A 16556-nucleotide genomic window follows, 5' to 3' on the forward strand; every position below is an offset into this window, starting at 1 on the left:
GCATACCACAAACAAAAACCTGCTTAAGTTAGTTGCCCAAATAAACAATAAATATTTAAGATATTGGAAGATTGCCATAAGTGTCAGATTGAAAGCATGCTGGTACTACTGAATTCAGATGCTTTGCAGCAGAGGAGATCGCTGCCAGTAATGGGGAATGTCGGACTTTGCCTGCGTTGTTGCAATCTAAATATTAAATGTTTTGCAAACTTGGGTTTATTCATGTGTTACTAGAAAAGTTTATGTTTTGGAAATAGAGCTTGGATAATCAGAGGGAAGCTGTATGAATTGGGGCTTAAATTCTGAAAAAAAAATCAAAATATATGGACATTGCTTTGAGCATGAATTAGCACCATCATCTGGCAAGAGCAGTTAAAAAATAAGTGGTACTGGGTTGAGAGAGAGGTGCAGAGAGAGATGGAGAATCTGAGATTACTGGGAGTGCTCTTTTTTTTCTCTTCCCTCCTTCCTCTTCCTCCCTTTGCATTTACATACCTCCACATCAACTTCCTTGCCTGCCACATAACTGCTGGTACCTGTCTGTGCAAATGAGATTGCACAGGACTCCAGGAAAACCAGTGTTTCAGATGGTCCCATGTTTCTCTGTGAACTCTGTGTGTTCGCTGGGCTTTGTGATGTTCTGGATAGCAGTACTTTTGTCTGAGCCTGACTGTGGTTATCATCATTCATTGTGTTGAGCAGATCAGTGACAATTAATGCTGCCATCTTTTTGTAGATTGTGTATTAAAGACATAAGGTTAAAGAAGAATGTTCCAAGGGGGAAGTCAGACTGAACTTAAAAGTCAGAATTAGGGTTCTCCTTCAAGACTATATTGGAATCATATGGGTGGTAAGATGCATGGAGGAGGTCATAGTGTCTTCCAAGAACTCTGAAAAGGTGATTTTTCCTATAAAAGCAGTTGGTTGGTATTTTGAGTTAACTTCATTTTCTTTGTGTGTCTCTCTCGTGTTTTTATGGGAAGGCTCTTAGTCTTGCTTCTTGAGAAATTGCATGCATTTAAACACTGACCTTGCTACAGCACTTAGGGTAGCACATAGGGTACAGCCCACAAGTGCTAATTAACCTTTAGGCAGTGTGGGATGATAAATTTCATTTCTTTGAACAGGTGAAGAGTGTAGTTAAAAAGAGATTAAGGTCAAAAGCATCTGCTAATTATCTAATTTTCTAATTAAGTAGTCGCCTAATTTGAAATTAGAAAAGCTTGTTTGTCAAAGTGCATAGGAAGGACTGCCCTGTACATGTCAAAGCCTGATTGCTTCTGGTGGGGTTTGCCTGTGAGAGCTGAGCACTTTTCCACACTGAAATCTGGTGTTTTGGGTTAGGCACAGCATGGAGGCTCCTCTGCAGAAAGGCTTTGGGAGTGCATGAGAGATTCTTTCCTATTCTTGGTGTCCTGCTGTGGCCACCCTGAAGCCCCAGGCAGTGGCTGGCTTTGTCCTGCAGAGCTAAAGCCTGTGGAGTTTCTCCATAGGGAGCTTGGGCTTTTGGCGCAGGGAGCTGACTGGTGGCTGAGCTCTTGGTGAAGAGGAAGACTTTCGGAATGTGGTCCCTCTTCAGCATATGAGAAGTTGTTTCCTTAGAAAATTTTAGCTAGGTCAGTTTGGGCATTAGGGAGGATGGGGATTAACCTACATAGTTTCTTGCTCTCTTAATTTGTTATTTTAAATTAGCATTTAGCATGGAAATGTTCTGACACTTCTTGCACAGTAAGAAATATTTCCAGTGAAGGAATACTAATCTGTGTGTGCTAAAGAGTTAATGCATGTGTAACTTACAGTAGAGCAGTTTATTGCAGCTGTCTCTGGTTTCTGTGTGAATTTCCAAGCCTCTGTGTTAGAAAAGATGCCCCTGGCCCCTCTCTTTACTGTGGTATGAAAATGGGGTGGCAGCAAATATTGATAAGGGCTTGGGGTGGCTGGGATAGCTGCTGGGCCATTTGTATGGGGGATCCCAAGTGGGTGTCCACAGCCACCGTGAATTCTGTCTATGGAGTGTAGAGGTCACTGATTTGTAGCAGAAGCAGTATTTTGGAAGGGGAAGGGCTTGTCTTGCAGGTTGAATGCCAAGCATTGAAGAGCAATATCAGGAGCATCTGGAGGCAAGTTAGGGGAAGAAAAGTACTTAAAAACCACAAGGCTTTTTAAGCAGTGGGTGGGGAAAAACCTCTGAATGGTCTTACTCTTGAGATGCATCTCAATGGAGGTGGAGCTGATAGGAAGTATGCAGTTGGGGAAGGATATCAGGCAGTGCCTGAATAATTATTTGCCCCTTCAAGTAATCAAATGGATACCTGTGTGAAATATGAAAAATGTCTGTAAGTGTTTGTTCTGTTTTTGCAGTCTGCCTACCAAAGCTAGTATCAGCAAGTATGAAATATAAATTTTTTGTGCACAGTAAGTTATACAGTTACTGGAAACTCAGGCAAGCAGAACACTCATGTTGATCAAATACATCATGGGTGGGGCTGCACCCTGTGAATCTCATGCTGATGTGTTTCTAGATTATTTGTATTAAAACTATTTGCAGCAGCAGATACACAAGCTTATTACAAAAATATTTCTATTTTCTGTAATTGGTGCTTATTATTGGGTTATTTTTTGTCATGATGTTTTTGTGTCATCTTTTTATCTTTCTCCTTCCTTTGCTTTTTCATGTCAGGAAAATAAAAATATGCAAAAGCCTATGTGCACAAATCTGTCTAGCATATACAAGTAGAGCTACTAATTGTTAGATGTGAAGTGGTAAATCATCTTACGTGTTAGAATAACTCTCTCAAATAAAGTTGCTTGAAAACATGGATCGTGTTCTTTATAAAGTAATGATGCAGGCTCAGACATGAACATGCTTCAAACTGACCACAAAGCAGTCCACAATATCAAAGGCCAGTAGCAACTGTTGCACTGCAGAATATTTATGGGCTTCAGCAAAATCATCTCACGCATCATCTACAGATAAATAAAATACTGCTTGCTGTGGACTTGTGATCAGAATGGCTAGTGTAGAGTAATATATCTTTTTATTATTAACTGCTTGTAGGAGATAAAATTAGATGGGTGTATGAAACACTAAAAAATCTCATGAGCTGTGCAAGGAAGACAGTCTGGTTGATGTGATGGTCCTCATGCAGCCTCAATCCTGCACAAATGAGTGGAGTGTGACAATGTGTTCTTCCTGAAAACCTGAAGAAATGTCTTTGAAGGAAACAAATTTAAGGTTTAGCTAGTATTGGAAGTGTTAATATACTGCACTGTCTACAGACAGTGGCTTACCTGTATCTATCTCAGAACACCTGTATTGTTATTCTAGACAGAAAATAAAGAATTTACACTGTTGTCACCAGTAACAAGTGTGAGGTCAAACAGTGCATTTGTTTTAATTTGGTGTGGGAAAACTGGAAAAGGGAAAAGAATGAAAAACTAGCAATGGAAGCCAAAGATGTGTGAGGTAATTGAGAGTGTTAAAGGCCAGAGTCTTGCACTTGCAGGAAGGGAGAGCTGGGGAGAACTTCCCATTGCACTTCCATGCCATAAGCTCTAGATTCTAGGATAATGCAGTATCGTTTAGGTTGTGCGGGAGCTCTTTGAATCCTCTGTGTTCATGTTGTGTGCTTTAATTCCCATTCTTGGATTCTTTCCATGACTCACATTCTTTACAAAACTGAGATAATTTGTGCATGTGCTGGCATTTGGAGGAGATACTGTGAGCAAAAGTATGGAGCCTTAATTCTACTTTTTTTGTTGTTGTTGCTGTTGAAAATTACGAATTACAGATATGGAACATAATTCTTGGTATTTGCACCTTTTATAAGCTACTCTTAAGACAGATGATCTGCAGAACGCTGCAGAGAGTTTTCTTTCTCATAATGTGTAGGAAAAATAAATTTGTCTGGTATCTCTCTGGAAATATAAGCCTCATCCAGATAAAATTTTTTCAGTGCTCTTTAGAACAAAAATTGGAAGTTATACAAATACATACTTTCCCTCACATGTGAGCAGATCATGGTCCTCATGAGAAAAGGTTCCTTGGGGACAGTAATCTCCTGAAATTGTCAGCCAGATCTTTATACCAGTCCCAGTAATTTCTGTTCTTTTTCCCTAATAAAAGACTCTTACCATTCTGGGCAAAATATAGAAAATGCTGTGGGTGCCTTAACAGCCAGGGGCTTAAAATTACCTCTGGTTTATGTGGCTTTATTGGATAAAAGAGAGGATTTTCCACCCCATGGTTTAAATTTCCATGGACTGGAGTTTGTAGAATTTGTTTTTCTGAAATGCTGTTTACGTCTAAAATGAATTCCTTACTTAGATTTAGTCAAAGCTGGGAGGAATTGACTCAGAGGGGTGATAATGGAGTTGTTGAGGGGGCCCAGAACTGACAGTTCCTTAGTAAGATTTTGGTGGGGGTTTTTTTTGGGTTTTTTTTTGGTTTTTTTTTTGGTTTTTTTTTTTTGTGTGTTTTTGGGTTTGTTTTTTGTTTGTTTGTTTGTTTTTAGTTAGTTAGTTAGTTTGTTTGTTTTTCCAAATGTAACCAGTTCAACATTCTCCTAGGCACCAAATGATGAAGAGTGGTGCTTTTCAAATGCTGGTACCCTCATATGCCTGCTAGATGAAATGTGAGGAGTGATATGTGGTTTGGAAGGTTTGTTAAGTACCATCACTATGTCCTGGATGCTCATTTTGGAGCTCCTGGCCCAGGCTAAGGGGCAGTTTGAATTGCTGCCTTGGATGATCTGCTAGGAGTGGTTTGATGCCTGTGGTTGTGAGGAGTCCCACACAGAGTAACCTGTCTGTTCAGTCCTGTTCATTGACTATGAGAGATGAACCCCCATTTTTAGAGTCATCCTCGTGTCTCGTGAGTACTGAATACAAGCATCCCATGTGTATCCCTTCTTACTTCAAAAGCAAGGGAAGAATTGATGCTTTCCTGGCTAAAAATAAAAAAAAAAAATCAAACTGATGAACTATGAAAAATAACAGAACATCTTGTTTTGAGTGTTGTAGTACTGTATGGTTAGACCTAGAATGTTTTTGCTGTCATTTGAGTGCAAGTACTCTTACGTTAAACCAGTTTTTAAGACTGAAATACCTGAGATTCACATCTCTGTGGATGTCTCCTCACTACTACCAGCAAGCACTGTAAATGCTTTTTTCCCGTACTGGGTCTTGTTCCCAGTATGTCCCTTAAAGGCATAAGTCATCCAAAGCTTAGAAAACACGACCAGCACATCAGAAATGGTGATGCTTGGTTATAAGAATAACAAGATAACTAAAAAGGTATTTTTGTATTAATCAAATGAATGAATCAATAGTTGACTGCACTTACAAATTACTTGCTCTATTTGCCTAACTGGTTTCCCTTTCTAAATGAATTTCCCTCTGGTTTAATAAAAGAAGAGCAGCTTATGGAAGGCCTGGATAGGTGCATATCTGTGTCAGCAGAAGAGAAAGGACAGATGTTTAGGAGTGGGAGAAGAGGAAGGGAGATGGAATTTTGCTTCCCATTAACTTTGTTCTTGCATAAGAGCTGTTTCCTCTCTGAAGGAGGAGAACATATCTTGAAGGAAGGGTTGTTTTTTTTTTTTTTTTGCTTGAACTTCTTTTGAAGTAGTTTTTTAGATTACAAAATATGTTTTAAATGACAGAAGAAATCTGGAAGAGATTTTGAAAACTTCTGTGAAGAAAAGGTGTGACAAATTGTGCAGATTTGTCAGAATGATTTTAGGGCATCTTCTTTTAAGATAATCCCTGCTGAGTTAGTTTTCAAGACACTGCCAAGAAGGGCATGTTGGAATTCAGTTGAATATTTGCTGTAATGGGTGAGATATTTGGGTTGGGAATTACTAGTTTTAATTCTCTAATAGTTGCCAGGGTAATATATGGCTGTCATCACTTGAAACAGATGCTGCTTCTTTGGAATGATAAAGAACAATGAAATGTCTTCCAAGTGTGCTACTGTATTCTTTGATCAACCAAATTAGTCTTGATTTCCAGGTGATATTCTTGCCCTCCAGCTTCTTTCAGTGTCTCCTGTGCCCTCTCTGCAATGCAAAGCAGCCACTGGTGGTTTGGAACCTCCCATTGTACAACAGCGCACATTGCTTTGCCTGGTTTGGAATTAGCTGAGTGGCTTAACATTCTTGGGCTTCTCCTCATGTCCCATTTCCCCAGCTGTGCCCTCTGACAAGCTGCTGGGTTGAAGTTGAGTTTGAGGGTCCTTTTTCCTGTCTTTGCTGTGCCAAGGCTTGAGCCTCCCCAGCACAGCTGACCAAGGAGAACATTGGTCAGCCCCTCTGCTGTCTCATCCGATGTGTTGAGGAGGTTGGAGCATTGCAGCTCATCTCACAGGGCAGTTGTTCTTCAGAGTTGTAATTAATGACATAACTGTGCCCTTGGGAGCTGCAGCAGCCAGCTAATGTGGCTGCAGCACCCCAATTTTGGGGTGCTGGGGCTCAACAGCAACAGTCTGGTCAATGTTAGTAGTTAAGGGGAATAAAGATGTCCAGAGATGTGCAGAGCATTTGCTTCTGTGTTCATCAGAGAGACCAATCAGCAGTGGAGCCTTTCCTGGTTTGGTAATTACTCTTGTTTGGACTCTACACAGGGAGCACAGTAATATTTGGCTTCTAAAATGATGATTTGACATAGCTAGTTATTTCTTTTACAAGTGTTTTGCAGTAAAAGAATACAGATCTGCTGTATATTTAGGCAGCCTGGGAACATATCCATAATTTATCTATTATAATGGAGAGTATCTATTAATTGAAGACTTTGGCCAATAAAAAAAAGCAAAAAAATTAAGTTGGGGGATGTTTTCCCCCTTTTTTTTTTCACTCATCTTTTTTAAGGAAATGTCAAACTGCTTTTTTTTCTGTTTGGACTGCAGCTCAGTGTAAGAGAAGTTAAAAAGTTTATAATATTTTGAAAATAATTGTTCTCTGGAGTGTTCATTCTGTCTGGTCCACTGCAGCTAATACTTGCAGATATGAATTATATGGTATTTTAAGTCCATTTGCTTTCCTGAAGTAAAAGCTTTTCTTCATGGATTAATGTACATTTACCTTGGTTCCTTTTTGTATGCCACATAAGTATGTATGCATGTAGGAACTTTCCCAGCTCCTTAAAACAGATGGGAGTTTGTGTTTTGGACATGAAGGTTTTAATAAAAGAATCTTACAAAGTCCTTCCCACCTGGGTAGGTGTCACAGGTCTGGGTTTGTAAAGTCCTGCTGAGAGAGAATTGGATGTGCTGGGCTGGGAGTTATTAAAATCAATTTGCTGTGTACAGGGAGGTGCACTTATGGATGGTGGTATTAAAGGTATTTTTGTTGAGTCCTAATCTGTTGTCTCTGGGTCTTGATTTGATTATTTAATTAATTCCCCTGCAGTTCTTTTCATCAGCTAGAATGAATATAGTACTAACCATGAAGTGTACATTTCTGTTTTTGCATTAACCAAATAGTGAACTTAAAACAATATGCAAAACTGTCATTTAGGGGCCGGTTTATTATTGTAACCTTAAATGTTCCTCTCAGTTCAATATTAATTTTGGATGCATTTCATTTCTAAAGGGTTTTTAGGGTTTTTTTACTAATTAATTGTAGGAATTCTGTTTGTATTGTGAAAGTATTAATTATGATGCTTTATTTTGGTTGGTTCAATTCTTGGTCATTCAGTAGTGAGTATCATGTTTTAATTAAGTGGAAGTTGGCATTAAACTCCTTAATCTCTTCCATAGTGAATTCATTGGAGGAATTTGGCTCAGTATTTCTTTTGTTTACATGTATTTTGAATGTGCCCCTATGCAAGTATTTCAAAGATTAAGGCTTTTTTTTAGTGAAAATCAAAGTATTAGGATTGTGGCTTATATTAACTTTTTTCTCCTTGGTATGTCTTCCTAAGATTAATGAAAACTAATTCCTAAGATTAGTGATTGAATAGAATCACAGTAATAATACCAGCTATTTACCTTTACATTTAAATTAGCTGTATTTATTTTGTAGAATATGAACCTAAGTGAACTATATAATACAGGTAAATTTTTGTAAAGCTATTTTAGAAGATCCTTACTGAGTTTTTAGGAAGCCTTAAACAGGATGGGTAAGGAATTCAGTACCTTGTGATTGAGTAACATATTCTTTTACAGATTTTTTTTTTGAAGTGATTGGTCTATGATTTATTAGAACAGTCAAATACAAAAATATGTTATGTGTTATTTTGGCTTGGCAGAAATAATGCAAAGAACTGTCAAAGGCAAAGAGTAAGCAGAAGCTGTAATTTCCTTTTTACCACTGAAGAATAGATTTGGCAGGGTTAGGCCTTCAATGCTAATCTATCTCTGTGTGGCCAAACAGATTTTTGGAACCTTTTTGTAGTGCATTTATTTTCTCTTTGCTTCAGGCCAAGTGTTATAAGGTTGTATGTTTTTTGGCACATCCAGGGTGGTGATGTGAAAGAAGTTAAAGAGAAGGAATTGAAATTAAGAAGTCTGATCTAGACCATTTAAGTTGAGATTGCCACTTGATGCAATTAGGTCATTGTTAACAGTACTTGTATGTTCAACTGTAGGTTTTTATTTTTTTTTAAACTTCGAAATGTCCTTTAATATTAAGAGTCATAGTTAAAATTCTTCAACAGTTCCACAAGAATATCTTGCAGAATTTTACCCCAGTTTTATACCTTTTTGGTTAATTCTGTTGGGTGTTTAAATAAAGTTTATTTCAGTCTTCCTTCTACTTGTAAGCATGTTTTTCACAGCAAGCACATTCTGTCTTGTGGTTTTAATAGGTCCACACACTTTAAGACTTCTGTCTTAGCTAATGATTAGTAATGACTTCTGTCTTGAAGCATTAATTCGATGTTTGCCATAATATCCGTTCCTTATTTGCCTGGACATATTTGAGTGTCTTCAGTATTTCAAAATGATGGGACAGATGTACTCATGCTGTACATGCCTCTTTCTGTGGCTTTTAATTCAGGGCAAAGCATTTCAATACCTCTTTCTGCTCTGCTTTTCCCCTGTACAGATGACAGCATCTCGGCTGCCAGCACTTCTGATGTCCAGGACCGTCTTTCAGCCCTAGAGCTGAGAGTGCAGCAACAAGAGGATGAAATCACCGTGCTAAAAGCAGCCTTGGCTGATGTGCTGAGGCGTCTTGCTATCTCTGAAGACCATGTAGCTTCTGTGAGAAAATCAGCGCCAAGTAAAGGTAAGCCCAAATTTGGTAAACTCTTCCTAGAGTCAGGCTGTGTTATCATGTCAGAATGTTCTCCATTGGTCACTTGTTTTTTCCCTTTTCTGTCTCATTTGGGAAGGCCGATCTATTTTGAGCTGGAGGGGTTAGGTTTATAACAGTGGCTTAAATATATACAGCTAAGAGATATCAGAAATATGCTTATTAATTCTGTTGCTTGCTAATATTTTTATGGTCTTAATACCCCTGAAAATTTTCCTTACTTCTTGCTAAAAGGTTCCTGTTTTCATTTCAATGATGGAATGTTAATCTGCCACCAGAGGTTCTGGGGCTTATGGACTGTTTTGAGTCTCAGCTTTGACTTTGCCTGGAAATTACTGAACTGAAAGATATATATTAGAGATTATATTTTCTCTTGCTCCTAAATTATTACCAAAACAAAACCCAAAATACATTGTCACCAAATAAGAAGGCTTTCTGAATGTAGTTAATTTGTGTTCCAGTACAGAGATAACTCACCACCAGTAGATCTCGTGTAAGAAATGACCATGTAGCAGCACTATCTCTTTTGGATAGTCAGTAGTTAACTTTTATATTGTAGCAGTGAGATATGTAGGATTGTTTAAAAGTAAAGAAACTAGATACTTTCTGCACTAATTTTTATATGCTTTGCGCCCCTCACCCCCCCAATCCCCCATGGACATTTCATTTTGTATTCTGGAGAAGTATTTGAATCAAGTTTTGAACTTACTCCAACTTAAAGTTGTGTATTTGAAGAGAATTATGGCTGTGTATGTTTCTGGCATATATCAGATCTCTGATTATATAAAAGATTAGGGCATATTTCAAATCAATCACAGTTTTAATTCACCATAATTGCATGTAACCACATCAAACCATGCAGCACAGAGATCTCTGGGATCAATCCCTGTGTGAGTCTTGCAGTGCACCTATTAGACCAGTGCCAGTATAACACTGAAATGATACAGTGTAGCCTATGCTTGTGTGGGTGACTGCTTTATGTGGGCTGAAAATGCTGAAAGTTTGAATTATTTTAGATGTGACAGAGGGATCAAATTCCTTAATTAAGTGTTTTTGCAGTCCCTCTGCCAGATGGAAGGAAGTCATGATGCTTAATTGGCTTGGGCTCTAAATCCTGCCATTCTTTCTTGCTTGCTAAATGGTAGACTGTTGTCCTCTCTGCTTATAAATGCAGCTTTTATCTACCCAATTTACATGTCCAGTCTCATCAAGATTGAAGCTTCTTTTTCCAACTCTTTTCAAATATAGCTTTAGTAGATATTTTTACTAAATCGCTCTGCTGTCCATTATGAGAAAGAGAAAATGCCCATAGTGCCTTATTCTTCCTATTTAAATGCAGAGGAACTGGGATGTGTGCAACCATGGCTAAAAATCTTTGGCTTGGAGCTGTCTAACACCCAGCAAACTTTGTGTACAGGCAGGGCAGTCTTCCTGTGTTCTAAAAAATGCCTTGGGGCTATCTCCTTTCTGGGGGTCTTGGGGCCATACTCAATTCTCCATTTGTTTGGTGAGAAATAATGTAATTATTTGGGGGAGGCAAAGAAGAGGAAGGGCGGAATGTCTTCAGTTTGGTCATACAAATGAATGGCAGCAGCATGGAACTGTGAAGAAAGAAATGGGAACAGGGACAGATATGTCCATGTATGATCTAATTCACTGAACTTAAATGAATTATAACTAATTGGCACTGTATTTAATTGGTGGTGGATGTGTTCCCATTGTGTTCAGTTACACAATACCACCAGACAACGCATTAACTTCTCTGTTAATCATGAAATCAGCTGTATATAGAATTCACAGAAGAAAATGCTTACATACAGAGACTGGAATTTTAAGAGACTAAAATTAGACTTGAAGCATAAACTTGGGATTTAAACAAGTCCATACATTGCTTTTTGCAACACCCTGGGTTCTACTTTTGATGTCTGTATTTTAAATTTTTTCAATGGCCAAAAAACTCTTGAAATATTTTAACAGAGATAAATGTTATAAATGTAATTTCTTTGAATAAGTAGGATTAGAAGATTATCTGAATTGGCATTAAAAATAATACTCAAAGAAGTAATTGTTAGGTTTTCTTTGAAGTATTATGCATGCATGCAACAGACTCTTACTAGTCAAGTCATGATTGCTGGAAAGGTAACTGTATTCCTCCAAAACTCATTTTGGTGTTTGTGATCCTGTCAAGAATCTGGATTTTTGCATTACAATAATTGCACTTTCATATAAAATATTACAGGTAAATTTTCTTTTAAAAAATGTTGAGGCTTTCAGTCACAGAAGTATTTTTCTCTGCAGCAGCGCTTAAACACATACTGACATAAATAATGAGCAAAGAGAATAGATGTGTATATGTCCTTCTGAATACATGGGGAGAGATGTGTTTAATCTGAGGTATGGCAACACAGTGAGATAAATACTTTTAAAACCAACTGAACTTAACAAGAATAGTAGTACCAGAAAACATCATCCTGAGTCTTTCCATCAAACAAAGAAGTTTTCATACAAGATGATTACTAACCTGGTTTGAAGGGTGTCTCTTCTACTTATTGCTGAAATGAGTTTTTTAAAACCTCTGCATTTTTTTTTCTTGTTGCCACTTCAGCAGTGTATTTGAAGATACATTTTTCATATGCTAAAAAGAAGTTTGTCAGCAGACAGTGAATCACACTGAAAGGAACAAATTCATCCTGATATTTTTCACTGAATTTTCTTATTCTGAAGTTGATAGCTCGACTTAATGAAAAAAGTGGTCTCTTCATCCTTTGACTAGTTTGCCTGCATGGCACGTCTGGTGATCTAACTCTGTTCTTAATTTCCTTTATTTTAGATTGACAGATTGAAATAGTAGCTGAAGATAAAGTTTTTGCATTATCCTTTAAATCTTTGTTTTTCTTTTTTTCCCCTACATTTTCTGTCACATGCTTATTTTGAGCTTAGTCCAGTCTCCAGTGAAAAAATTCATGTGGTCAGGGTAGATTTTTATTTCAAACTCATGAGCTCTCAGTCAGGAGGCTGCTACCTAATATCTTGTGTGTAAAGCTCTGTCTCAGAAGCAAAAGGCTCTTCATTCAGGGATTTGTGAACTGTTGAAGATAAGATAAAGGGCAAGATTTTTTTAGGCACCTTGATGTCTCCCTAGTAAAGCATGCATTGGAGAGACTGTATAAGGAAAACACCTCTAGCAGGGATTGTGGCAGGATTAGCACTTGTCTGTATTTCACAGTGAAAAGAAGGCTGGGAGTGTTTGCATGTAACTTCCCAATGCAAAGTTATTTGAAATTGAGCAAATCTTTTCAATATAAAAAGATTGTGATAGTGCTTCTCCATCTCTGCATGCAGCTAAGAATAACTACACAAAGGAGAAATTACCAGGTCCAAAGATAGTGCTGAGGGTTAGAAATGAGAAAAGGCTTGTTGAGGGATCCTGTCCCCAGCAGCTGTGGGGCTTGTTAGGATCTTAGTGTGGGGGTGAGTTTATGGGTTTCATTTCTTTTCTTTCTCTCTTTCTTTTCTTTTTAAATAGATGGCTTGGCCAGAAGAATTTATTTGGTGGGAAATTATTTGCATTTGGCAGTTCTGCACTCTTGTTGCCACATGCCTCTGCTGTTGATGCATGATTGATGCTGTTAGCATTCACAAAACGTTCCAAAACCAAAGATTACCTGGACACTGAAGAAAAGGAAAGCATAAAGCAGTCTGGTACTTGTGGCTGCCAGCAAGATAGATTGGCTCACAGCTGGTGCCTGGTAAACCTATTAAAATCTTCCAGGGTGTCAAAATGTGTGTAACAGGAGAATTCATCCCTCAGGCTCAGGGTGTGCAGACAAGTTTGTGGCACACTATGGCACTAGTGAAATATCTCAGACTAATCATTTCACTGGAGTATGAGCTTGTGCTTGAAAAAGTACATCTGATGTCTGTCTGTAGAGAAACTGAGAGTTCATGTCCTTTTTCTAGACTCAGAAATAATGAGGAGACTTGACAAAGGTTAAACCTTTGGAGGAATGTTTCCCATTGCTTGGACAGGAGTGGATATTAAATAACTCATATGCAAATTCAACTCACAAAGTGAAATTGGAATAGTGGATGGCAGTTTGCAGAGAGGGTTTCCCATGAAAGTGAAAAGTGCAAACTGAGAGGCATTTTATTATACTTAAAGCAGTGATCTTGGGGACTTGGAAAATCAGGTATGTACTGGAAATGCAGTTGGTAGGGGTTTTTATACTTATTTTTTTCTTTCCTTTGTGCAGTGGGCTTTTATAAGAGGAGATCATTGAGTTTTCCTTCTTTTCCTGCTCCCTTCCTTTTCTGAAATAGTACATGTATTTCATTGCACTCATGTAAGCAGAGTACTTTAGATGTCGTTTTTACCTTATCTCAACAACGGTTTAATTTCACTAACGTTAAGTAATTTAGTTTTATGTTAACAAAAATTGACTTTTCAGTTGTTCAGCAGGCTTCATTAATGAAAGCATAAGACAGATTTGGGTTTTGTTTTTTTTTAGTCTTTACACTATTCATTCAGCAGAGTTGTTCTAATAACTGATTACGTGTTTATATTGTCTAATCAGTAAATGTTAAAGAAACAGAAAATAGAAGTATAAATAGAAAAATGCATTGTGGTAGTGGTAGGATATAGGTTCATATCCACAATATTAAAACTAGCCTGGCAAGCTTGTATGTGGGTCATTTTACTCATGGGGAAAGTCCTATTGAAGTCTGCAGGCTGCATGCTCACATAACAAATAATGATACTCTCGAGGTCTTAATGCATTTCCCAGGTATTGGTTTTAGTGCCATCTGTTCTTTCTGCATTTCTTACAGTTCTTTCCTATCTTCTGCTCTCGCTTACTGAATATTTTATTTTCTTCTGTTACACTTACCTTTCTGATGTTCTTAATATATTTTTCTTTATTTAAAAAATTTGGATCTAGAGGTCATTAATAGCTGGTCACTAACCAGCTAAACCAAGTTTAGGATGGAGAACTGAAGAACAAAGTTCAGAGGGGTTTTTTTAAGTTCTGTAACCTAATAATCTTGTTCATTTTAGAGGAATATTTTCAGTTGTGGTGATAAGTATCCTTATTCTTTTTCCATATGCTTCTTACAGTTTGGATATGTTCTGTGCATCTGTGTACTTCTTTTAGAACGGTGTGAGCAAATTTCCTTGAGTGGTATTGTGCTGTTCTCCATGATGCTTCTCAAACTAAGAATTGTAATGTTGGAAGAGTTCAGTGTTGTCACTAACTTTTTCAAATGAAAACTCCTTATTTATAACACTCGAGTAGCTTTTTCATCACTTGTTTGCCAGAGTATATAAAATTGTTTCAAATTACCATAGTTAAAATTTTATTTCCTTTGCTTAGAATTAGCCCATTTAGCAAGTGGTTGAGCATGTAGATGGTGCCTCTGGGAAAGTAGGGCAAAATAAGGGAGAAGGAAAAGGGCTGTGTGATTTGAATAAGCAATTGGCTAAACAAGTCTTTCAGTTTCCTGTAGCACGTTTTAAAATGCCTGCCCAAAGAACAGAGACGTGGCTCCCCTAACACCTGAAAAATTAGTTTTATATCCCTATGAGGATCATTTAAAATTAGAAATATGTGGGTTAAGTCACTGTTTATAAAAATCTTTGGAGCTCAAGTTGTTTATGCATTAACTATATGCTCTCAAACTGTTGCTTATTAACATGCCTCTATTTGGATAGTTCTTTTCCTTTTAACAGGAAATGACAAATAATGTATGTTTAATAGCTGTCTGTTGAAATCTGCAAAATTGGCCTTCCATTAAAAAAATATAAAAAGAATGAAAATTATTTTTTCAGCTAGTTTAATTGCTATTAATAATTGTTGAAACTTAATTGTCTTAAAATTTGATTATTAATCAAGAAGAAGCGTAACCTATAGGTAGAGAACTGAACTATTTATCCTGCTTTGTTCTGTTCATTATTTGAGACCTAATGTCTCACCCTGACCTGTCTTCATGTGATAGAAGAGGAATGAGGACACTTTTTCAATCTAAGAAGTTTTAATCAAAATTTGACTCTTAGTATAGTGAAGTACTTCAATAAAACAGAATGCTGAAGAAGATATTTCCCTGCCCTTCAGAATGCAGTACCCTCTTTGAAAAGAGTTTTGGGACTCCCAGGCTCTTTCTTTGCCGGCATCTTCCATGGGCTGAGGGATCCTCTGAAAGTCTGGAAGCAGAGCCATGACTAGAATTAGCTCCTTTTATACAATTTATCGTAACACCTTGAAATAAGTCTAAGATTTGTCATAATTTCTATTGATTTTGATGTTGTGCTGTTAGGAAGGAAGTGCAGATATAACCTTATGTTCTGCTATACTTCTAACTATTTCTGTCTGTTTTTCCACAGCTCACTCTGTGGGCTCTCTGGAGATTTACACACACTGTACACTTGTTTAGTAAGAGTACTAAATTGGTTTTCTGTCCTTCCAGGCAGAAAACCCCATGGCATGTAATATATTTATAATCTAGAAGTCTTTGTCACGTTTTGCTGCAAGTCAACTAGTTTAAGATTGTTGAAGGATTTGATATTGTTTACCTTAATGGGGAAAAAAAAGAAAAATCTTCCTTCAAAAAATAATTTTTTTGTTTTGTTTTGTTTTTTTGGTAAAGTGTCATTTCTTGAGCTTTTTCCTTTAAATCCACTTGAATTAAGTGCCCAGAGAATTAACTTTAATGTAGCTGCAGCTAATTATTTTAAATTGAAATTACCTGAAGAAGAGAAACAAATGTTCGCTTTTTCCTTGTAAGAAAGGCAGTTTACCTGTCAGAATATTAGCAAATACAAAGATATTGAGGAAATTATTTCAGCAAATATATTTGATGACAGAATCAACTACATTTTTATGTAAAATATTCTAAGTTTGAGGTTTGGGAAGAAAAGTGAATTACTAATTGATTCTCTGCTCCAGCACCTTGTAAGTATGTTTGGAGGAAAAGGCTATCATGTTATCACAGGACACACATTTTCAAACTTACCACTCTCAGCTTGGCTTCATTTTTTCCCCAGTTAGCTAATCAAGGCTGATAAAGAATTGGAAATAGATTTTTGGTTTATTGTGGTCTGTTTTTTCTAATCCTACTTATCTTTCATTTACACATTTGTATACTTGACAGATGTTAATAAAATGTTTCTTTTGAACTCTACAGATACTATTCTATGAAAATTATCAGAACAGAGATGAATCTGTCCCATGAAAGACCTTCTTACCGCTTTGATCTCTGACAATTTGGCTTTAATCCTGGTCACCATACACTGCCTTTCATTCTACTTTC

General features: G+C 37.2%; 1 protein-coding gene across 2 annotated transcripts in view; it reads left to right on the forward strand.

The window, feature by feature from the left end:
- Positions 1–16556, forward strand: part of EML4 (EMAP like 4) — a 147931-nt gene that overhangs the window by 69947 nt on the left and 61428 nt on the right. For both annotated transcript variants that reach the window (XM_041477038.1, XM_041477037.1), the window contains exon 2: positions 9045–9227. In XM_041477038.1, the coding sequence (XP_041332972.1) occupies positions 9045–9227 (183 nt within the window). The remainder of the gene's footprint in view (positions 1–9044; positions 9228–16556) is intronic.

This window comes from Pyrgilauda ruficollis, unplaced genomic scaffold (assembly GCF_017590135.1).
Source record: "Pyrgilauda ruficollis isolate IOZ18807 unplaced genomic scaffold, ASM1759013v1 scaffold4, whole genome shotgun sequence".
Lineage (NCBI taxonomy): Eukaryota > Metazoa > Chordata > Aves > Passeriformes > Passeridae > Pyrgilauda > Pyrgilauda ruficollis.